This window comes from Halichoerus grypus, chromosome 14 (genome assembly GCF_964656455.1).
Source record: "Halichoerus grypus chromosome 14, mHalGry1.hap1.1, whole genome shotgun sequence".
Classification (NCBI taxonomy): Eukaryota; Metazoa; Chordata; class Mammalia; order Carnivora; family Phocidae; genus Halichoerus; species Halichoerus grypus.
In genome coordinates this window covers 74,825,847-74,847,908 of record NC_135725.1, presented here as the reverse complement: position 1 = coordinate 74,847,908, position 22,062 = coordinate 74,825,847, and the positions used below count along the sequence as shown (strand labels likewise).

The 22,062-nt window shown below is 56.4% G+C and overlaps 1 protein-coding gene across 2 annotated transcripts; it reads left to right on the top strand.

Annotated features, from left to right (window-relative positions):
- The first annotated feature begins 5,396 nt into the window (after positions 1–5,396).
- On the top strand, positions 5,397–18,179 carry KIF12 (kinesin family member 12). Of its 2 annotated transcripts, XM_078061642.1 has the most exons (19): positions 5,397–5,470; positions 5,541–5,606; positions 5,702–5,780; positions 5,954–6,081; positions 6,196–6,271; positions 6,654–6,788; positions 6,955–7,090; positions 7,934–8,118; positions 8,206–8,353; positions 9,037–9,155; positions 9,237–9,341; positions 9,900–9,996; positions 10,080–10,170; positions 10,378–10,464; positions 10,843–10,930; positions 11,002–11,100; positions 11,678–11,778; positions 11,874–11,992; positions 12,320–18,179. In XM_078061642.1, the coding sequence occupies exons 1-19, from the start codon at positions 5,445–5,447 to the stop codon at positions 12,457–12,459; spliced, it is 2,025 nt and encodes a 674-aa protein (XP_077917768.1). In that variant the 5' UTR covers positions 5,397–5,444; the 3' UTR covers positions 12,460–18,179. The 2 variants fall into 2 exon arrangements, with proteins under 2 accessions (XP_077917768.1, XP_077917767.1); XM_078061641.1 differs by lacking the exons at positions 5,397–5,470; positions 5,541–5,606; positions 5,702–5,780 and having other exon boundaries at positions 6,043–6,081; positions 7,934–8,025.
- Positions 18,180–22,062: the final 3,883 nt, after the last annotated feature.

Genomic DNA, 22,062 nt, shown 5'->3' with positions numbered 1-22,062 from the left:
GGGGATTCTGACTCCAGGGGTGGAGCTCCGCTGCCTTAGAGTAGCACGGGACATTCCCCAGGGAAGAAGGCAGGGCAGTGGGAAAGCCAATATGGGAGCATGTTTCCGCAGAGATGGTTGGACTAAGGCAAGTTATGTTCTTAAAAGATCAACTTCAGTTATCCAAGTTCAGCTTTGCAGAACAGCTTACAGAAGGAAGCTGCAGAGAGCAGAGGACAGAACACAGGCTCTGGAGACAGACAGATCCGCACTACACCACTTAGTGGATGTGTGACCTTGGCATGTTATTGAACATCCCCAAGCCTCAGTTTTATCACCTGTAAAATGAGAACACTCCCAGTCCCAGTCCCAGAGGGTTGCTTTAAATTTCAATTATAAAATGAAGTAGAAAAAGTGCCCAGTGTTCAATAAATATTAACTCCCAATCCTCTGACCCAGAAGGTTCCAGACACAACGAGGCATCATTGTGCAACAGATGGTACTTAACACCCTTTCACACTCTTACGTAGCAACATTACTCTTTTTAGATGAAAACATCCAGCTCATAGGTAAGTCATTCCTGGCTGAAGCTGACTCAGGGCAAACTGTTTACATTTTTAGGGAGAAGAGCCGAGATCCTGAAAACAGCAGGGAATTTCAGCCACCCTGGGTCCTTGGATTTCACAACTATCCCTAGAGGCTCATCTTCACCAAAAGACAAAGCTTGGCTTCAGGATGCTTCATTTCCTCTTGCTGGACCCTCATGTCTTCATCAGACAGACAGACAGCGGGTATGTGTCTGTGCCAGGCCTTGCGCTGGGCGTTGGGATGGGCCCCCTACCCTCACCAAACTCCTTGTCTAGTGGGAAGCTGGGCACAGCTGCCAATACCCACCATACGCAGCGAGAGAAGCCATGTGAGGTTTCGGAGGAGCGGAGGCACGTATAAGGGGAGAGAGTGGTGGCCTGGGGGTGACAGGAGTGTTTCTATGACTCTCTGTACCTCGATCTAAAATCACTGTTCCTCACCACGCCTGTACTGGCCCCCCTTCGGTTTTCCCATCTGCAGATGGGGCAGGGGACCAGATAGAAGTCAATGCAATAATCCCTTAAGGTTCCTGCTTTGGACAATTTTGTGGAATGAGTCCCATAGCCCACATTCACGTTTTAATTAAAGATTACATCAAGCTCTGTTTGGAAAATTTCACAACAAGCCTTGGACCCATCTGGCTTTTCCTCCACTGGGGGGTGGGGGTTACAAGAGGAACAATGAAAGATGAGTGTCATGTGATAAAAGGAGAACTTTCTTCCTCACCATCTTCTTCTCATCTCTGTCCCACCTCCATCCTATGTGAGGCCGTCCTGCAGGGTGTGAGCCCCAGACTGGGCTCAGCCTCTTCCCACCAGGGCCTCAGTCTCTGCACCTGACAAATGGGGACGAGCACTCCGTGAAAAATGTGTTGGACAGAGCAGAGGGCGTTGACACTTGGGTTTCCAGGGGCCCAGCGGAGCCTGTCCCCCACCCTCTGGGAATTCTAAATTTGTAGCAGATGGTTGGGTCCGAGAGGCCAGCTTGGCTGGAGCTGAAAGAATGTCACCCAGCTTCTGGGCACATCTGAGAGCAGCTTTGTGGCAGGAGCTGATGATCTCCATGATAAATGAGCCCTAAATGAATCCTTACATCATAAGGTTGAGTGTTTGTGGTTAGCCTTGTGAGGAAGGGAGAGACGGAGGTTAGGGAGGGATGCAAGGATGCACCCAGCAGCCTGCCCACGAGGCTCCCTTCCTCCTTCCCGGCTCCTTCCCTTCCTTCCACCAACATTTGCTGAGCCCCTGCTGTGTGCAGGGCCCTGTGCTGGCTCAGAGATCACAGGGATGAAGCCGACATAGTCCCTGCCCCCCAAAAGACAGGAGGCACAATCCAATGTGATCAGTCCTGTAACAGAGGGAAGTCCAGGAGGCTGTGGGGACAGGGTGACTCCAGGCTGACCTGGGGGGTAGGGGCCCGGGGAAGGCTTTCTACAATACAGCTTGCGGGACAAGCCCACCAGGTAGAAGTGAGCATTCCTGGCAGAGGGAATGGCAGGGGCAAAGGCTTAGAGGAGTCAAAGGGAAGCCTAGGGAAGCTTTGGGCGGGAAGTGCAGGACGCAGGGGTGGAGGGTGGGGGGTAGAGGAGAGGGACAGCCAAAGGGGTCAATAGGAGATAGAGCCTGAATGGCCTTAAGTCCCAGCCTAGGTAGCTCAGACTTTATTCTGAGGCCCTAGGGAGTCAGGGTAGGGCTTTCTCAAGGGGGATGTCTAAGGCTGAAGTGGGAGCAGGGGTGTGTGGAGGAGAGTCCCTGATGGTTCAACATGGCTTTTATTCACTCCCCCAGGAAGTGCTTCTTGAGGGCCTGCTCACCCTTCTCCGTAGCACCAGGCTGGCTAGCCCCTTCACAGGGCACAGGCTAGGGGAAAACGTATGCAAAGAGCCTGGCCTCGCTTGACAAAACTCCTTTGTGACAAGCCCTCGGGCCATGGTGGCACAGTGCTCTGCTGCCCCCTAGTGAGGTCTGGAGATGCACCCCTGCGGGGTCCGCCAGCTTCTCAAATACTCTGAGTTTCCTCCGCTGACTTTCTTCCCTCTGCCCCTCCCTGGACCACGGGAGTCCCACTCCTGCCGGGGCACTGGTGCAGTTGGGGAATAGAGGACAGGCCCAGGACAGGGGGAGGAAGGGAGGAGGACACAGAGGGATTCAGCCCCAGCTGTGGACGGGGGCCCAGGGGTTGTGTCCTTTAACTTTCTCAAATGAATAGAGATGGTGTTGACTCCTATCACTATCGCGATGGTCATAGTCATGACGATGGCGGTACGGTGGCGGGGGAGGGGGGCAGGGACTGCTATTTCTGTAGCTACTGGTGGTGATGGTAGAATTGGGGTGATGGTAGAATTGGGGTGATGTTGGTGATGGGATTACAATGATGGTAATGAGGACAAGGATGGAAGTAGGGACAGTGGTAGTGGGGATAGAAGTGGTGGCTCATATGGCTGGATTTCCTTGTCCCTGTCCTTGAAGCATACATTCAGCTCTCTCAGGCACACACCTAGGAAGGGGGACTTCTGGATCACGGGATAGGCACACGTTTAGCTTTACTAGATAAAGCCAAATAGTTTTCAGAACACGGTTGTCTTTACACTCCCAGCTGCCATGTGTGGGGGTTCCAGACGCCCCACATCCCCACAATACACTTAGCATTGTCTGTTTGGTTCACTCGTGTAGCTCTCACGCGCCTGGAAGCCTGGCACATAGAGGAGGCTTAATGAAAAACTCTGCTGAAAGAATTCACAATTTAAGAGGAGCAGATGTTCTTACTCGCTGTTAGAGAACAGAACCAGAACTTTGCTCTCGCTTGCAGACATCCAGCCAAGTACACGTTCTGACCCAGGTTGTCAAAGTCACGCCAAACAGCCCATCACACCCCATCACGCACATATCCCTTGTCTTGGCATTTTTCTCAAAATCCCTTCCGTGTGGCTCATCTCGGTCCAGTTTGAAGAGGGACAGCAATTTGGTTAAACCAAAGCACACAAAGATGCGCATGAGTCCTTAACCCTTTTAGGGACATTTAAAGGAGCAACCTGCTCTCTTGCTGGGTCTACAACTGAAAGAGGCAAGCTGCCATCACAGACAGCACCCAGACCATCAGCTGTTCATAGCTCCGGGTTTTATTCAGTTCCGCCACTCATGGCTGCTTTCCCTTCAGACAACCTCCCCTGTCTGCCTCTCTTTTCTTCCATTTTTTTTTTTCATCTGCGAAACAGGAATAGTAATTCTTGTCCTCTCCACCTCAAGGATTTAAAAAAAAAAAATGTAACAGATTAAGGACCTTCCCAGTTGAAAGAAATCTTGGAGATCATCTAGGGACTTTTATTTTTGCTCTTAGATAATTCTTTACAATTTATGAATCCCTTTCAATTACACGGTCTCATCGAAAGCTCAGGACAACTAGGTGACATCATTCATCTCTTTTCATAGGAAGGAAACAGGTTAAGAAAGGGAGAATGACTTGCCCAAGTGGCAGGGCTGGGGGCAGTGGCTCTTTGCTCTACCTAACTCTCCCTATAGATCCAGCTAGAAGGCCCTATGACCAAAAGGTTAACCGGCTCTTGCTTGTACTCCTCCAGTGCATGGGGAGCTCACATCCACCCAAGTTAAACCGGTCCCTAGTTGGGTGGCTCCGATAGTTGGCTATCATTTGTGGTGGTAGAGAGCACATTGCATTGAAGGCGGGGGGTGATCATTAAGGCTTTCATCCTAATGTGTGTCAGGGAGAGGAGGAGTTTACGGAAATATTGAGAGAATATACAGAGACAGCCAGCATGGCAATAATAATAGCAATACCTATCTGATAGTGTCACTTCCCTGTTTGTAACCGTTCAATGGCTTCCGGGTTCCCTGAAGAGGGAGTCCAGACAGACTCCTTCACGTGCCCTCCATGAGCTTGGTCCAGTCTCAAACCACCTCTACATGTCTCACACATTTCCCCACCCCACCCAGCCTTCCTGCAAGGTGTTCCGTCTGCTAAGAACACCCTCACCTACCATCCTCACCTCCCTGCTCCTACAGGGCTCTGAACTACCCTCTGCCCAAATCCCTGCACACTAGACTGTTCTTACTTGTGTCCCAAACTAAGACTATCGGATTCCTTTGCCCTGGTGCCCAGCATGGAGACTGTCCCCGAATGGGCGATTGCCCCACCCCAGCACCGGCGCAGATAGTTCTGCCGCTCCTGACAGCCAGACCAGGAGAGGGTTAAACAACTGCCCTGGCCTTAGATCAGCCTTGGCTTTGGAGAGGCAGGTGGCCCAGTGTTTAACCAGAGTCTTCCTGGGCCTTTTGTCAGCTGGGCTCAGGAACTCAATCCAGCCAGGTCTTCTGAGAGCTGAAACCTGGGCCCCTCTCACTCCTTTAGGCGCCCCCACCCCTTCCTGGGCCCTGGGGTACCAAGTAGCTGGAGCTGCCAGGGTGGGGAAGCGAGGGAGGAAGATTACAAAGCTGGAGGAGGTGTAGGTGGAGAGTAGGAAGGGCCTGGTCCATGCTCTGCCCAGCCTTGCTGTATGGCCCTGGTTGAGCCCTTCCCACCCCTGCCTCCCTATCCCCATCTGTGTACAGAGGAGTCTGGTCTGGGTGGTCCCTCCTGATAGGAATGGACAAGAGCAAGGGACCCTCAGACTCCAGAACCCCCTAGCTAGGGGTCCCTTTGCTGGAGACTTTTTCCACCAGAGGTGGGGGTGGGTAAATCTTTAACTAGCTAGCGCTGGGGAGGCTGGAGCCTTTCCGGATGGATGGCTGCCTGAGAAGGGGGAAAGGGGGTGGGCGGTGTAAGGTGTGTATAGCCAGTCCCAGTGTGGTGGAAAAGGGAGGGTGGTGGAGAGAGAAAGGAACCAGACTCGGGCGGAGCTGACTCCGTGTGCAAAGCAGGACATGGAGGAACGCGGGTCTCCCGACGGGTAAGCACAGATTCTGGGAGGTTCGAGGAGCCTCTGGGCTCAGGGATGGTAACTCCCGTTGCTGCCACAGGGACCTCGCGCGGAGCCTGGAGCAGGGGCCGGAGGGGCCAGAAACACCCATCCAGGTGGTGCTCAGGTAGGTATAGGTTGGTTGGGGGGTGGGGGAGGCGAGCGAGGACAGGACCGATGGCGACAACGGGATGGACCATCCGCCTCCCCAACGGACCCCAGGGTGCGTCCCATGAGCGCCGCCGAGTTGCGTCGAGGGGAACAGAGCGCGCTGCACTGCTCGGGAACCCGGACTCTACAAGTGAGGAACCCCTCGCCCCCTCCCACGCCCCCCCCAAACCTACCCGAAGGCCCCTCCACCCCTTCCCGGGGCAACTTTGTCCCAGGCCCCAGCCTCCCCCGACAACCCCGTGAGCTCCGCCCTCCCAGGCCCCGCCCCCAGCGTGCCCCGCCCCCTGCCGCCCCCTCCCCCAGGTGAGCCCCCCGGGCGGCGGCCCGGACGTGGCGTTCCGCTTCGGCGCCGTGCTGGACGCGGCGCGCACGCAGGAGGACGTGTTCCGGGCGTGCGGCGTGCGGCGCCTGGGCGAGCTGGCGCTGCGCGGGTGAGTGAGGCCCCGCTGACGGCCCGCGCCCGGGGACAGCGCCCCGGCCCCCAGCCCGCCCCCGCCCCCCAGCCGGCCGCCGCCTGCGTCCAGCCGCGCCCCTGCCGCCCGCAGCTTCTCCTGCACTGTCTTCACCTTCGGCCAGACGGGCTCCGGGAAGACCTACACCCTGAGCGGGCCTCCTCCGCAGGTGGGCCGAGCGCAGGTGGAGCGGGGAGGCAACGGGAGACTCGAAGCCCTGGGGAGCCGCAGGTGGCGCGCCCTTCCGGGGGGAAGGGCCTGCGTGCCGCCCAGCCGCGTTTATTTGCGGACGGGGAAACTGAGGACCGGAGAGGTGAAGGTGCCTGCCCAATATGGAGCCACTTTTATCCGCTTTACTCAGTAGCTCTGAGTTTTTTCATCTGTAAACGGAAGTGACGGTTCTGACTGAGGATTGCCGGCGATGTTCTACGGGAGCTTGGCCCAGTTCCTGGCGCATACTGGGGCAGTCCTCTACAGAGGGTAGTTATGACTGCTGCTTTGTGCTCGGATGATCATGATCCAGTCTCTGGCTCCGCTGTTTCTGCCCCCAGGGCGAGGGTGTGCCCGTACCCCCCAACCTAGCTGGCATCATGCAGAGGACCTTCGCCTGGCTCTTAGACCGGGTGCAGCACCTGGGCGCGCCTGTTACCCTCCGTGCCTCCTATTTGGAGATCTACAATGAGCAGGTGGGGGACTGAGATGAATAGACAGCCCTCAGGAAAAGGAGGCATTTCTCTCTAAGGAGCATGGGTCAAGGGACAGAAGAGGCTGGGGGACTGTTGTTGGTAAGGGCTGGGGGTGGATGGAACGTGGGCTCGGCGCCCCTTCCCTCACCTACCACCCTTATCTCAGGTTCGAGACCTTCTGAGCGTGGGATCTCCCCGGCCCCTCCCTGTTCGCTGGAGCAAGACCCGGGGCTTCTATGTGGAGCAGCTGCGGGTGGTGGAGTTTGGGAGTCTGGGGGCCCTGATGGAACTTCTGCAAATGGGTGCGTGCTACTTCAGGGGTGCTTTGGGGTACGGGGATGCCCGTTCCTCAGCTGTTCACTGACTGCACCCCGAGCCCCTGGCTGGAGCTGTGGATTGTGATGATCCGCGTGGGAGAAAAGGGCCAGCAAACCAACGATTCAGACACAGCCCAGAGATGTTCACCCCACCCCACACCAGGCTCGCAGATTCTGCTGTCCAGACTCTTGGAATCCTGATGATGGACTCATGATTGGGTAGAGTGGAGTCAGGGTCATGGTCTCTCCAGCCCAGGGCCTCTGCCTTGGTCAGGCCCCATCTTTGCCCCCTGAGGAGGTCTCTGCACATCAAGGCTCTCCCCTTCCAGTCTGTTCCCCTACATGCAGCAAACTACATCCCTCTTCCTCTCCAGACCCCCAGACCCTTCCAGTTTCTTAAAGGTAAAGGTCATACCTCTTAGGCTAGACTGTGCCGTCCTTCTCTTCCAGCCTCATTCATTCATCAAATATTTATTGAGCACCCACCCTGTAGCAGGCATTGGGGACACTGGGAATCTGGGTTCTGGCCCCAAAGTTGTGCCCAGAGCTGAGCTTTCTGTCTGAGTCTCTCTCTCTCTCTCTCCATAAGGCAACGGGAGAGATGTCCATAAAACGTGAATTCAGCGGACGTTCCTCTGCTCAGTACTCTTCATCTTCCTTACACATGTCCGTGCTAGAGGCAGACCTGGCAGCCCCTCATTCCCCTTTCCTGCCTCCGTGCCTTTGCACAGGCTGGCCCCTCTCCCAGAATGCCCTCGCTTCTTTTTCTTCATCAGTGACGACCTGCTCTTCCTACCAGGTCCATCTCCTGCCATTTTCCCCCTCTAGGTCTTAGCCGCCGACGGAGCTCAGCTCACACCCTGAACCAGGCCTCCAGCCGAAGCCATGCCCTGCTCACGCTCTACATCAGCCGCCAAACTGTGAGTGTCCCCACGTGGGGAAGGAGCTGGCCCAGGGCCACCCAGCAAGGGTCTGCCTCTGGATGTAGAAAGCTACTTGGGCATGCGCCGGAGGTAATAGTGGAAATCGTTGGCTTTGTGACTTCGGTGGGGATGGCTCCTCCCGAATCCCCGTCGAGCCCTGATCCCCCTGCCCCACAGATGCCTCCAGGGGCCCCTGGGGAGCCCCCCGTGGGGGGGAAGCTGTGCTTTGTAGACCTGGCTGGCAGTGAGAAGGTGGCGGCCACAGGATCCCGTGGGGAGCTGATGCTTGAGGCGAACAGCATCAACCGCAGCCTGCTGGCCCTAGGTGAGACGTGGGGCCAGCTGGGCGGACTTCCTGTGTCCCTCCCCTGAGCCTGGCCCAGAGCTGTCCCCAGTGGGGGAAACCAGAGGAGATGTAGTGTGGGGAGTCAAGAGCTGTGACCCATGAGCCACCCGCCGCCTCCTGGTCTCACCGCGCTATTGACTGGTACCTCCCCTCTTAGAACTTTACGGGTCTATGACACTGAGGGTTTATAAAGGTACATGTTCATTTGAGAGGTAGAATCACTCAAGTGCAGAGGATGAGCCCTCAGACATTCAGCCTGTCCCATGTGCAGTTGGGAAGACTGCGGTCCCATGAGGAGAAGGGAAGTGACTTTCTTCCCACCCCCACCCCAGGTCACTGGGCCTTGAGGTCCCTTACTCTGTGGTATGCGTGGGGAGGTTTTCAGGGAACTCTTCTTCATTTCCTGAGCCCCTGCTGAGTGCGAGGTTCAGGGGTGGTCGGCTTCTTTGGCGGCACTGGGGATCAGGGGTTGGACAGGGCCATCTCTGCCCTCAGGAGCCCCAGTCGGGTGGCAGAGACTGGTCTGACCGAGTAACGAGATCTTGTAGAAAGACAGATCTTCGAGTCACACAGGCCTGGGTGGAGATCCCAGCTCTGCATGTACCAGCTGGGTGGCCTTGAGCAAGAGCTGTAACCTTGCTAGCCTTGTTGTCCCCACCCAGGTCACTGCATCTCCCTGTTGCTGGACCCACAGAGGAAGCAGAGCCACATCCCCTTCCGGGACAGCAAGCTCACCAAGCTGCTGGCAGACTCGCTGGGGGGACGCGGGGTCACCCTCATGGTACCCAAGAGGGGCTGGCAGAGGAATAGCTCCTGAGGGAGGGGGTCCCAGAGAGGAACACTCAGGGGCAGTCCTCCCCAGGTGGCCTGCGTGTCCCCTTCAGCCCAGTGCCTTCCTGAGACTCTCAGCACCCTGCGATATGCAAGCCGAGCCCAGCGCGTCACCACTCGGCCACAGGCCCCCAAGGTGAATGGAGGGAGACACAGGCAGAGGAGATGGCTGGGGGTCAGGCAGGAGCTGGAGCCTGAGTCGGTGTCATGAGAAGTCTGGGACTGAGTTAGAGTTGGAATTAGAGTCAGAATCCTGGTGATGAGGTCATGATTGGGTAGGGTGGGGTCAGGGTCATGGTCAGGGTTAGGGCATGTCTGGGAGTCTGGTCTGATTTGGGATGTGATTCAGGGGATAGCCAGGGTCCCAGTTGGTACCATGATTAAGTCTGAGTTGAGTTCGGGTCTGACGTAGTGTCTCGTTTGGGGTCAGAATCTGGGCCAAGGTTTGAACAGACCTGAGTTTAAGGTCGGACTTGGAGTGGGTCCAGCTTAGAGTAGGCCCTCCAGGCATACAGCTTTGATACCAATAGGACAAGGTGCCTCCTCCAGGCGGATGTAGCCTTGTACTGGGATGCAGGCTGGCCAGTGAAGCATGGGCTGGATTTGAGGCTCTACTCACCCACCCCCGGAAGCCCTTGTGCAGTGCACAACTTGTACAGCCATAAGCAGCAGCTCTGGGCCTCTTTCTCTGCAGTCGCCTAAGCAACCCCAGCGTTTGGAGATTGAGATACTGCAGCTCCAGGAGGAGAACCGTTGCCTGCGGTCCCAACTGGGGCAAATAGACCCCAAGGGTATGAGCTGCCTGGACGCAGGGGTGGGGTGAGGGTAGGGTCTGGGGCTCCTGTGGATCCAGCCGTCTTCCCCTTCCCTGCAGCCTCAAGGCTCAGTAGGGCGCGGGTGGCCTGGGCCCAGCGGAACCTCTATGGGATGCTGCAGGAGTTCATGCTGGAGAATGAGAGGCTCAGGTAGGGCCCGCCTCAGCCAGGGGGACTCTGTGCCCCACCGCTCCCCTCTGGGCTGCTCTGCCAAGCTGCGCCGCTCCCTCGTCCGTGCTACCCTGCTGTCCCCCCTTGCCTCCTGGGGCTCGTACTCCCCCGCAAAGAGGAGGGCTAACTGATACCCCTCCTGGTAGCTCTGCCTCCCGTCACCTTCCTGGGGCCCGTTCTTCCCAGGAAAGAAAACAGCCAGCTGCAGAGTAGCCGGGACCGGGCCCGGGATGAGCAGCGCATCCTGGCCCAACAGGTGCAGGAGCTGGAGCGGTGAGCACGGCTGCCAGCCCGGACACAGGCCTTGGGACAGAGGGCAGGTGGGAAAGGGTGGCTCAGTGAAATGGGCAAGAGTCTGGACCCAGACTCCCTGGGTTCGAATTTCAGCTCTGCCACCTACTAGCTGTGTGCCCTTGGGGGAGTCATTTTACCTCTGCCTGCCTGGGCTGCTGCTTTTATAAAATGGGGGTAATACAGTGCCTACTTTATAGGGTGGTTGTAAAGTTAGGATTGAATGAGCTCATATGTCAAGCCTTGAGAACGGTACCTGGCATGGAGTAAGTGCTCCCTGAGTGTGTGTTAAAAGGGACGTGGCGGCCAGCCTGGTGTTGGTTTTCAGGCTGTAGGCACAGACCCCCCTGTTCTCCCCAGGCGCCTCCTCTGTACCTGCTCTGATCACCAGCCCCACCCCGGCCCAGCCCCGTGTCCCTGTGTGATGGCGCCGGCTCCCCCATGCCACGTGAGTCTCTGCCCGGCCGGGAGGGGTGGGGAGCAGGACCGGCGCAAAGCTTCTGACATGCCCTCTTGCAGGCCCTGCCACCCCTCTGCTCCTGCCTCTGCCTCTGCCCCCTGTGCCGAGCACCGCTGGCCCACTGGGCCTGCGCACGGGGGGAGCACCACCTGCCCCAGGTAGGACAGGCGGAGGGGAGGGGAGTGAATGGGGGAGAGCTGGAGACTTTGATCCAGGGGGTCAGCAGCCCGGGAGGCTCCGGAGTTGCAGGGTCCCAGGCTGGATCACGTGATGAGGGGCTAGGCTTGGGCTCCCGCCCAGGGTTCGGAAAGGCTGGTTTGCTTGCCTCGGCCTCCTCCCCATCCTGCCTTCTTTCAGGAACTCATGGAGCCTCACTCGCTCATTCCCTCGTCCACTCACACATTACTCATTTACGTCTTCACTCACGTGTTCATTCACTCGCTCGGTAACTCTCCCCGGAGCTCCCAGCTTTGTGCCAGCCCTGGTTCTGGGCACCGGGAATCCCGACAGACACCAGACACGGTTCCTGCCCTCAGGGAGTTCCTGTCTCCAGAGAGGACACTCCAAGGGCTACCCACTGCCCACAGAAAAAGGGACCAAGACCCTGCGCCTTTATGTGCACCTGATATTCTTGGCGTCCCGTGGGGGCAGGCGTGGCAGAGATGGTGGTGGCACCAGGAAGGTGGGGCACGTAGAGGCAGGGTCACCCAGTGTGGGCTCTGGTCTTTCCTGCAGGTGTTTGGCCCTAAGGCCCCAGGTGGCATGCCCCTCGCTGCCCAGCCCCCACCCTGGGCACCCCCATGCAACCCTGGCCCTGCCAAGTGTCCGAGAGAGAGGTGGGCCAGCCCTGGGGCACTGGGACACGGGAGGAGGGGACCGGGCCTGGGAACTCGAGGGCTCACCTCCTACCACCCAACCCACCCTGGCCCAGGAGTCCTAGCGACTGGACTGAGACCCGAGTCCTGGCAGAGATGCTGACGGAGGAGGAGGTGGTGCCCTCTGCACCCCCCTTGCCCACGGGGCCCCCGAACACGTCACCGGTGCTGAGAGGTGAAGAAGAGAGAGGGGGAGGGGCCCTCCGTGGGGGTTTTTTTTGTGATCTTGGGCCAGAACCCACCCTTTCCAGACCTTAGTCTTCCCATCTCTGAAACAGGGTGTGTGTTGAGAGGCGATTTGTAAGATCTTTCCAGTTCCCAAACTTGGAATTCTCCTCCCGGGGCCACCTGTATGTCCAGATGTGTGCAGGAGCCCGTGGTGTATGTTGAGGGGGAGGGGAACCACCCGAGGCTTCCCCAGAGGGTGTTGGGACACTGATAGGTCCGGGTGGGGAGGGGCCCAAGGGGGCGCAGGCCTCGGGTCTCACCGTGTGCTCCTCAGGTGGGGCTGCAGTGCCAAACCTGGCCCGGAGACTGGAGGCCCTCAGAGTCCAAATTGGCAGCTCCCTCCGTCGCGGCCGGAGCCAGCCACCGCCCAGCGAGGCTACACGGAGCCCCGGCCGAGTCCTCCCTCCCTGCTGAGGGCAAAGCAGAAACCCGGGAGACCGCTGCGTGACCTTGGTCTGGGCTCTGCACTCCCGGGCTCAGTCCCCCCATCTGCTCAGTGGGGATGGCAGCCGCCGCGCCGGGCAGAGGGGAGTTCCTGAGGGCCGCGGGTAGGGGCTGGTGGGCAGTTTGGGGGAGCAGAGGGAGGGTGCCGCCCCGGACTGTGAGAGATGAGACTGGATTTGGGAGAAGCCAGGCAGCAGGTGATGAAATAGACAAATAAAGAGAGGTGTCAGCTCCGAGTGTGGCGGGTTCTGTCTCGGGACGTCAGGCACTTGTGCGCCGTGACATCCCAGAGAGGAGGGACTCTCAGGGGAGCCCGAGGAGGAGGAAAGGACTCTCGGCAGAGGTGCGTGCCCCTGCTGATCAGGAATAGTCCAGGTTGCCATCTCCTTTGTATATGATACAAGTTTTAATTGAGCAACTGCTACATGTCCCAGGGCAGACGTGGGGAAATCAAATGGTGAGCGTCTCCACGCGGGAGCATGAGGGAGCCCAGTTCCAGCTGACCTTTGTGCGGGCTGCCTGCGTGCTGGTGTTGGAGGGGCCATGAGGTCTGAGTTCTGATGCCACAGGCTTGCTGGGACCTTGGACAGGCCTTGAACCCTCCCTGGATCACTTTATGGTATTCAGCCAATTAGATGGGGGGTGAGGTTCCTTGTCTGTGGAGTTCAAGTGAGGGTCAGGAGGTGAAGAATATCAGGATCCCAGTAGGATGCAATGGGTCTACAATTAGGGGGAAGTCCAGATGTGACATGAGAAATTGGAGGTGCTAGTGGGAGGACCTCATTAGAGGAGTCACGGGACTAATGTAACTCTTCCATTTTATAGTTAGGGAAACTGAGACCCACAGGGCTCATTCCTACCTTTGTTCGCTCATGCATTCATTCAACACTCCTGGCATTGACGCAAACCAGGGTCGTGAACAGGACTGACAAGGGACACGCTGGCTTTGCCCAGGAAGCTCACAGCGGCCAGGTATTGAAAGGCAAGATGTGTGACTGGGCATTCGGGTTGTCCAACAGTGGAGACTTAGTGGAAGGCCAGTGGAAGGAGGTGGAGCCCAGGACGTGGGGTGACGACCAGAGGCCACAGGCCACTGGGCCCCGCGGAGTGGGCTTGGTTAAGTCCGCAGACTGAACCACACGGGCACATCTCGCCTCCTCACTTAACCACGAGTGATCCTGGGCAAATGACTTCACTGCTCCGAACCTGAGTCCTCTCATCTGCAGGATGGCTACAATCGTAATACCCCCTCACTGGACAGTTGCCGGGATTAAATCCGCTTGTGGATGGAAAGAGTACGGCACGAGGCTTTGCTTATTGCAGACAGTTTAGCCAAAAGCAGCTTTCAGTCAGTATGACCGTTTGATGAAATCGATGATCTGGGTTCCACAAATCCCTATGGAGAACCCACTTTGGGCCAGCATTGAACAAAGCCTAAGAACCCTTACCGTCACCGAACACAGAAAACAAGAAAAAGGGCGGAATAGAGGGAACTTGGTGATAAATGCCATGGAGCAAAATCTAGCAGAGAGGTCCCTCTGCCAGGGTGGGTGCACTTTTAAATAGGGGGGCGCAGGTGACATTCATGCAGAGACCTGAAGGAGGGGAGGAGGGTGAACCTGGTTAGTGCCATTTCTACTCTAAGTAATTGTGCTGCCACCTGAGCTCCAGGGGCTCAGCAGGCTCGAGCCTGGGCTCCTCCCCTCCCCAGAGCCCTTCTCTCTCTCCGGTCACTGTATGGGGGCCCTGCTTGCTGGGAGGTCTCCAGCCCCCCGGCGGGGAAGGTCCCTGGCACCGAGTGTGAGAGCTTTCCTCAGCTGCCTCGGGAGGGTGGACAGGGACCACCCAGGGGGACCCTGGCTATTGCGGGTTCATTTCGTGTTTGGATGACTCCTTCTTCCGCTGGAGCCAGCCACGATTTTCCAGTTTCCTAGTTCCAGCTCGGCAAAACCCCCACTTACTTTCCCACAGATAGACTCAAGGAGACCAGTTTCCAGCACCCCATCTCCTAGGCCATGTGTCCATCTCCAGGTCAGCATCCTTGCTCTAGAACTGCCCCTTGTCCAGAATCCTGAAACCCTGGAGGAATTCCAGAGGACCCCAGTAATGTATCAAGACTCTTCAAGTCCAGTGGTCCTTACTGAGCGCTTGAGGACTCCAGAGGGCACTTCTGGAGCCCTGAAAGCTATAGGGCTTCCCCGGGATGCTGGAATCTGAGGTCGGTTCTCCAGCCCCATGAAATAGGGTAGTCGTCCTCCAGAACTATAAGCTTAGAAGGTTTCTGGTACATTAGAATTGAGGGACACTCTAGGAAATCCTGAAGCACTGTAGGCATTTTCCAGAATCCCAGATCCTTAAATGATTTCTCAGAAATTTTAAAACTATGTGTAGAATTTGGGAGGGATTCTCTGAACTCTCTAGCTGGGGAGGAGGATGTTCAGCAGAGCTTGGAAGGCCATCCATGAGTTTCTAAGAATGCTGGCAAATCTAGAGATGAACCTAGATGTCTAGAGCCCTGGCTAAATCCTCCAGATCCTTGGGGACCCTCCCTCTCAGCCAGTGCAGGAACAGGAGTTTGGCTGGAAGCATCACTGTAGGACTTAAGGTTAGGAAGAGCACACCTGTGAGTCCTTGTGCAGCTTTTGAGGTCTCCTCTGGGCGATCAACCCCAAGATAGACCCCAGCGGGTGCAGATAACGTGAGACAGTGTGCAGACCCCCACTGCCAAGAACGTCTCACTCCCATCTCTGCTCTGGCCGCACCAGCCTCCTTTCACCTCCCAGACGTGTCCTGCCTTCTCTCGGGGTCTTTCTTCCCTTTGTCTAGTGACACATTTGCCCCAAATTCATATTCAGGTTTGTACCCAACAGGTTGATTTCAGCCCCTCTGAGGGATGTTTTGTGTTCTCTTAGGTGACTTCTGTTGTGCCCTTGTTGAGCTTCCAAAGATCCCCCTTCCTTCATTTTAATGGTGGGAGGCAGTGTGGTGCAGGTTGGGGGAGGGGGTCTTGCTATGAAGCCCAGCGTAGCAGCCAGCGGAAGCTGTAAGCAGGTGGCTCGGGGCTCGAAGCCTGCCTGCAGCAGACGGCCTGTGGGAGCCACACTAGCCCCGCCCTGGCCGGCCAGCAAGGAAGACCTTTGAAAGTTGGCCAGAGTGTCGTCCTCAGGAGCTTCCATGCTGCCCACGGCTGTGATCACCTGGCCTCTCATTCATCACATCTTACTAGGTCCCTCTTGAAGGCCGGGCCTGCTCTCCTGGCTGTCAGGCTGGAGGTCTGGGTAGTCTCTAGGCATCGGAACGTTGGCCAGACGCAGCCCCTCTTCCGGCCTCAGTCTGTCCGACTTACGGCTGTGAGAGCCTGGGCAGGGTAGTTAACCTCTCTGAACCTCAGGCTTCTCCTCTGTAAGGTGGGGATAAGATAGGTTTATCCTGTGAGAAGTTACTAAGTGCTCATAGAGGATAGGAGATGAGGATCAAAAGCAACTCCATATAAACTGCTGAGGACAGAGCCTGGCACCAGTCAGTGCTGCATAAATGCTGATCGTTATTACTGTTGTTATTGATAACAGATGCTCTCAGTACACGCGTGCAGCGTTCCTGTCCTTGCAGGAGAGGAATTGTCACGATCTGCTCCCTGGTCATTTCAGACTCATGAACTGGTTGCTAGCCACTCTGCCGGCTCCTTCCTACGAGGTGACTCTTCGAACGTGGATTCTTGCGGGGAGAGAGTGGTCATCCAGGACTGTCGCCCCGTGCAAGAGCCAGGGAAGAGGCCCCGCTGCTCTGCCGGGGCTAATTGAAAGACATTCATTTGTCTTCACTGAAGGAGGGCCAGGGGGACTTTCCAGAAAGTCCAGCTTGCCTCGAGATTTTGGGAAAGAGCTGTTTTAGTCCATCTGATATCAGCTTGGTCAGCCAAGAGTCAGGGCAGGTCCCTGGAGGTCCTGCTTTAATGGACAGATAAGACCAGCCTGCAAAGAGCAGGAAAATGCCTGTGTCCTCTTCCTGGACACAGGCCGGTCTTTGGACATTTACTCCTTTAGGAAAACTGTTTCTTCAGTGGCGCAAAGGGAACCGGACAGCGGGCCACAAGCTCTGTCCCCTGGGTCTCAAGGGCACTCAGCTCCAGAGTGTCTCACTTTGCGAGCTGCTTCTCCAGGCTAAGCCTTCCTCTCCCACAGTCAGGAAGCTAGACTGACAACATCCAAGGGCACTCTTCACTCTGCTCTCTTCAAGGAGCGAGAACATGACCTGTCCTTCATCATTTCATTCCTCTACGCCCCATGGGCTCCTCTTAACCCCATTTAATGGAGGGAAAAACTCAGATCCTGAAAGGTGAAGTCACTTAGGATCACATAGGCAGGAAGGGGGCACAGCCGTGACTGGGACCCAGGTCTGTCTGGAAGCCAAGTTCAACCGCCTGACCATCACTCTGCTAAACGAAGCTTGGGAGTCCTCCCAGCCATGGCACACAGACTAATTCAAAACTGGGGACACAAGGAAATGCCACCACCGAGCAAGGCTCTTTGCCTTTTGGACTGTGTCCTTGAGCTTTCCAATCATTCGCTGATCATGATTTAAGGACTTGGAGTAGTGATTCCAATCTTCTAGCCTCCCTCAGCTGCCTTGTAGTTGGGTGGTCCTTGGGGTCTGACCTACATTCTCCTTCACAGCTCTAAGGAAGTCAGTTGGTATGTGTTCACTGAGCACCTACTAAGGTGCCCGGCATACTGCTCAGCCCCAGGGAGGAAGGGATGGGTCAGGTCTTGGTGTGGCAGGCCCGGAGCATGCTCTTGGCTGGGGAAAGGAGAAGCAGGCACATGTAAGCCTGACTCCTGCAGTGAGGAGTCCAGTGGAGGGAGATGACCCACCCCTCTGCTCCAGGTGTCTGAAAGAACAGGGCCCCAGGTCCTGTTCAGGAGGGGACAGGGTCTGGGAGGTAAGCAGAGTGATGCAGGTGTCAGGGAGACAGATCTGAGTTCGAATCACCACTCATTAGCTGGGTGGCCTTAGCACTTGTTCACCTGAGCCCTTAGCCTCAGTTTCCCTATCTGTAAAATAGAGCAACCATTGTAGTAAAGTGATGGAGCCTTAATGGGAGGATTCAGTAAGATGTGCTTGTGGGGCGCCTGGCCTGGGGCCTGGCACATGGTAGGGATTGAATCTGCCTTTGTGGCACCCAAGTCTGTTTCACCGGGAGAACCTTCCAGGAAACTGTTTCTAAAAGGGCCCCATCTGAGCATCCAACTCTGTAGCTAGGCGGGGTATGGCAAGGTAGAGGCTGAATGCCCTACACTCCCCAGGGGATTTGAAGCAGTCCCGGGGCAAGGAAGGCCGGGTTCTAGCGCTGGTTCTACCACTTCTGTGGGCCTTTGCTCTAGGCCTCTGGCTCCTGGTCTGTGTGGAGCCATCAGAGCAAACCTGGGTGGTCTTTCTAGAAGTTCTCTGCTGCCCTCTAGTGGACATGGGGCGCTCTCACCTCTCGGCAGTGTAACTCCTGCATTTCTGGGGCCCTTACCTGGTACCCCACGCTGTGCTAAGTGCCTGTGAGGATGCACGCCCCTCCAGTGTGTACACTTGGGGAGCAGGGAGGACGCTCACAAATGTCCCTCACTGAGCTCTTATATCAGCCACGTCCAGTGAGCTACTTGAGCCTCGTTTGCAGGTCTGGATAAGAAAGGTGGGCTCAGGGAAGGAAAAGCCTGCCCCCCACGGTCACCCAGCAAATCACAAGGGCTGGGACTCAAAGTTGTAGATGGCCTAGCTCTTTGGGATGGGTGGGGAAGAAGTAAAGCGTAGAAACAGCTGAGCAGTGGAAGGTCCCCTCTCCTGACGCTATTTATGGAGTCCGGGTGCTGCCCACCTCCAATTTCCCCATGAGTGGGCAGGCCACACTCTGAGTCCAGGGGAACTGTGCAGAGTCAGGTGTCTGGGGCAAGGCCTGGGGCTGGATACCTCCTCGTGGGGAAGGAAGGACCCCGCTATCCCCTTCCACCAAGGCCCGAACTCTGACCACGCCCTCTGGTCTGAGTCCTACCCTGTGGCCTTGATGTCCCTGTTGGTCCTTCCTCCTTTCTGGAGAACCTCGTAGGGAGTTGCTTTCTTTTTTTTTTTTTTTTTTTTTTTTTTGGTGGGCCGCAAAGCAAAGTTTATTGAGCGATAATACAAAGCTCCCGGAGACGGAGGGGACCTGAGAGGGTTGCCATCGGAGTTTCTAAGTCTAGGGGTCAGGGAGTTGCTTTCTGGCCCTCACTTCCACTCCCTCTTCATGGGTCTCTCCCGATTACAGATCTGATGGGCCATTCCCTTCTGAAAACCCGCCGGCACTCCCCACCCATTCCAGATTCATGAGCAGACCTTTGGGCTGGCATCGCAGTCCTACGTGCTGGGCCCCAACCCCCTCCCCAGCCTCGCTCTCGCTACTTGCCTCCCCCCGCACCCCCCGCCCAAGCTCCAGCTCCGTGGTTTGGATGGTTGGTTGGTTGGCTGGTTGGTTTTGCTTTCCAGATGCATCATTGTCTCACCATCTGCCTCCTCTTCGGCTCCGATGGTGCTGTCCCTAGGTCTGGAGCACCCTGTCCTCCCTCCACGGGCCCCCTTGCACTTTTGTCTGGCGAACTCCCCAGCAGGTTAGACCCCCCTCCCCTCCCTCTGCTCCCCCATCACTGCAGTGACCATCTGTCTTACTGTCTTCTCCTCCCCACCCTGCCCCCCATGGGGAGTGAGCTCTAGGAGGCCCTTCATGTGCTCCATCGTACCCCCAGCACCAAGCACCCCAGTTCAGCCGTAAGCTGGGTGACCTTGAACAAGTCCTATTCCCTCCCTGAGCCCCCATGTGTTCATCTGAAAATGACCCTCCGTTCCAGCCATACCTCCTGGATGGGTAGGCCCTCCCCCTCCACTTGGGCTGGTTCTGGAGGTGGCCCCAGAGCCTCCACCCTCCCGCCCTGATGGCCAGAGGGGGAAGAGGGGTCAGCATCCCCAGACCACTAATGACCTTGCATCCTGCGGTCCAGGGTTAATTTTTTAAAAAACAGCTCAAAGTCCAGGTGGGCTTTGGAAGAGTTTGCTCTCTCTGTTTGCTCTGGTTAATCATCTCAGGATAGCAAACATCCCTGGAGGCAGGCAAGGAGATCAACATCCAGGCCTCTGCCCTCCCCCCAGGAGAGGCCATGTGGCTGAATGAACAGTTCTGTCCTAAAGAGGCCAGTATTTGTCTTTACCCCTATGTGCCCCAGCCTTCCCGCGGGGCCAGTGGTGTTGACAATCCTAATGCAGACCTGCTGGGAGGAGCAGAGGAGCCGTCGTGGGGCTGTGGGCAAGCTTCAGAGAGGGCTCTATTCCTTCTGATTGATTGTTAGTGTTTTCACTCTCATACCAGCTCAGTTTCCCCCCACACAGAAAGCTGGAGTTCATCACCAGGTAGGACAGTGGACAGTTTACAGAGCACTCTGACCCACTGCTTCACTTGACCTCTTGGCAGACAGAACAAGGACTGTTACCTTCAGTTTATAGATGAGGAAAGTGGGCTTCAGAGAGGGAAAGTCCTCTGCAAAGTTAGTGGAAAAGACGTCAGGGCTTCTGGCTCCCAGTTCTCTGAATGCCTCTTACAGCAGACTGCCTTCCTCCTACCACCACTAACCAAACCATGGAAGATTGAGGAACCTTGTGAACAAGAGGGAAGGTAATTGTCCCAGAAATCTAAGCTGAGATGGTTGGTGTGATTAAACTTGTAACATGGCTTTGAGCTTCCTGGCAGCCAAAGCAAAAAGGAAATGCCGTCAGTAGCCAAGCTGTTGGTGATGGAGCAAAGGAAACACTCACTTAGGAATAGAGACATATTTGTACCTGGTACTGGTGAGAGATGAAGGTATTGGGTGGCTCTTACAGAGGGACATGACACCCCATTTACTGGTGCCACTGGGGGGAGGGGGGTCTCCTGGATTCTCACATGAACATGGCTCTTGCTTTTGAACCCCCTATCTGAAGGGGGCATGCCCAGCCGTAACAGGGGCCTTCTGTGAGCATGGAATGTTCCATGTCAAGAACAGGGAGGAAGTAAGGACAGCGACTCTGACTGCTGGAAAACAGAGCTTCACCAAGAGGGCCCACAGTAGCACTGGCAAGAGTTTGAGCTTTGGAGACAAACAGACCTAGGTTTTGAAAAATTCTCTTTGAAATTGTTTAATGAACAGTATACAGTTTCCTAAGGCTGCCGTTAACAAAGTATCACAACCGGGTGGGTTACAACAACAGAAATGTATTCTCTCCCAGTTCTGGAGGCTGGAAGCCCGACACCAGACTGTCAGTGGGCCCACAGTCTTCCTGAAGTTTCTAGAAGAGAATCCTTGCTTGCCTCTTCCTAGCTTCTGGTGAGTCCCAGCAGTCCTTGGCGTTCCCTGACTTATATGTAGCTGGCTCCCGTCCCTGTCCTGGGCTTCACATGGCCGTCTTCCCTGTTCATCCCTCGGCGTCCCTCTGCATCTGAGTCTCCCTCCCCTTCCTCTTAAGACACCAGGCGTTAGATGTAGGGCCCACCCTTATCCAGTATCACCTCATCTTAACTAATTGCCTCTGCAGATGAGGTCACATTGAGGTCCCAGGTGCACACGAATTTTGCGGGGGACACTGTGTTCAACGTGCTACAAACACATTCACCATTTACCACGTGCCAGACGCTGCCCTAGGGCTTTTGCAAAGCTTCGTGCCCCTGACCTCACAACAGTACTGTGAACCAGCAGCTGGCGTCCCCATTCACTGATGAGGAAGCCCAGGCACTGGGAGGACATGTCACTCGCCCAAGGCCAGCACGGGATGCAGGCTGGCTCCTGAGTTCGTGCTCTCAGCTGCCACCTGCTGCCGCCTGTCCCAGCAGCTCTGCTTCCCAGCAGGGAGCCCCGGGGCAAGGCACCCTACCTCTCAGAGCCTCAAGTCCTCTGTCTTTATTCTGTTTTTCTTAACGATTTTACTTATTTGAGAGAGAGAGAAAGAGAGCGTGTACCAATCGCACGTGCCCGAGTTGGGGGGAGGGGCAGAGGCAGAGGGAGAAGCAAACTCCCTGCTGAGCAAGGAGCCGGACACTGGACTCGACCCCAGGACCCTGGGATCATGACCTGAGCCGAAGGCAGCCGCTTCACCGACTGAGGCACCCCTCAATTGAGTCCCTTGTCTTTAAAGGGGGCAAAACAGCACCTACTTTCTAGGGTTGTTGTAGGGATTGAATTCCATTCTGTGGCACATGTAAAGTGTTGCTACAAAGCTGGTTTGGAGCAGGTGTTCAGGGAACGGAAGCTGCTGTGGAAATCATCATTATTATTCCTACTATTATTTGCTAGGACTCCAGGAAGCCAGGGGTCAGAGAGGGAACTCTGGGGACAGGATGCCTGAGTTCTCATCGAGGCTGTGCCTTTAGACCCCCCACACACACACACCGCTGTGGTCTCTGTTACATCGTTTCTTCTCCCTGGGCCTCCTGTTTTCTCGTGTGAGGAAGGGGCCTGATGAGCTCACTCTGCTGGCTCCCGCTGGAGTGGGAGGTCCAGGCGGATGACCCAGCGGGAAAGGCGACAGGCT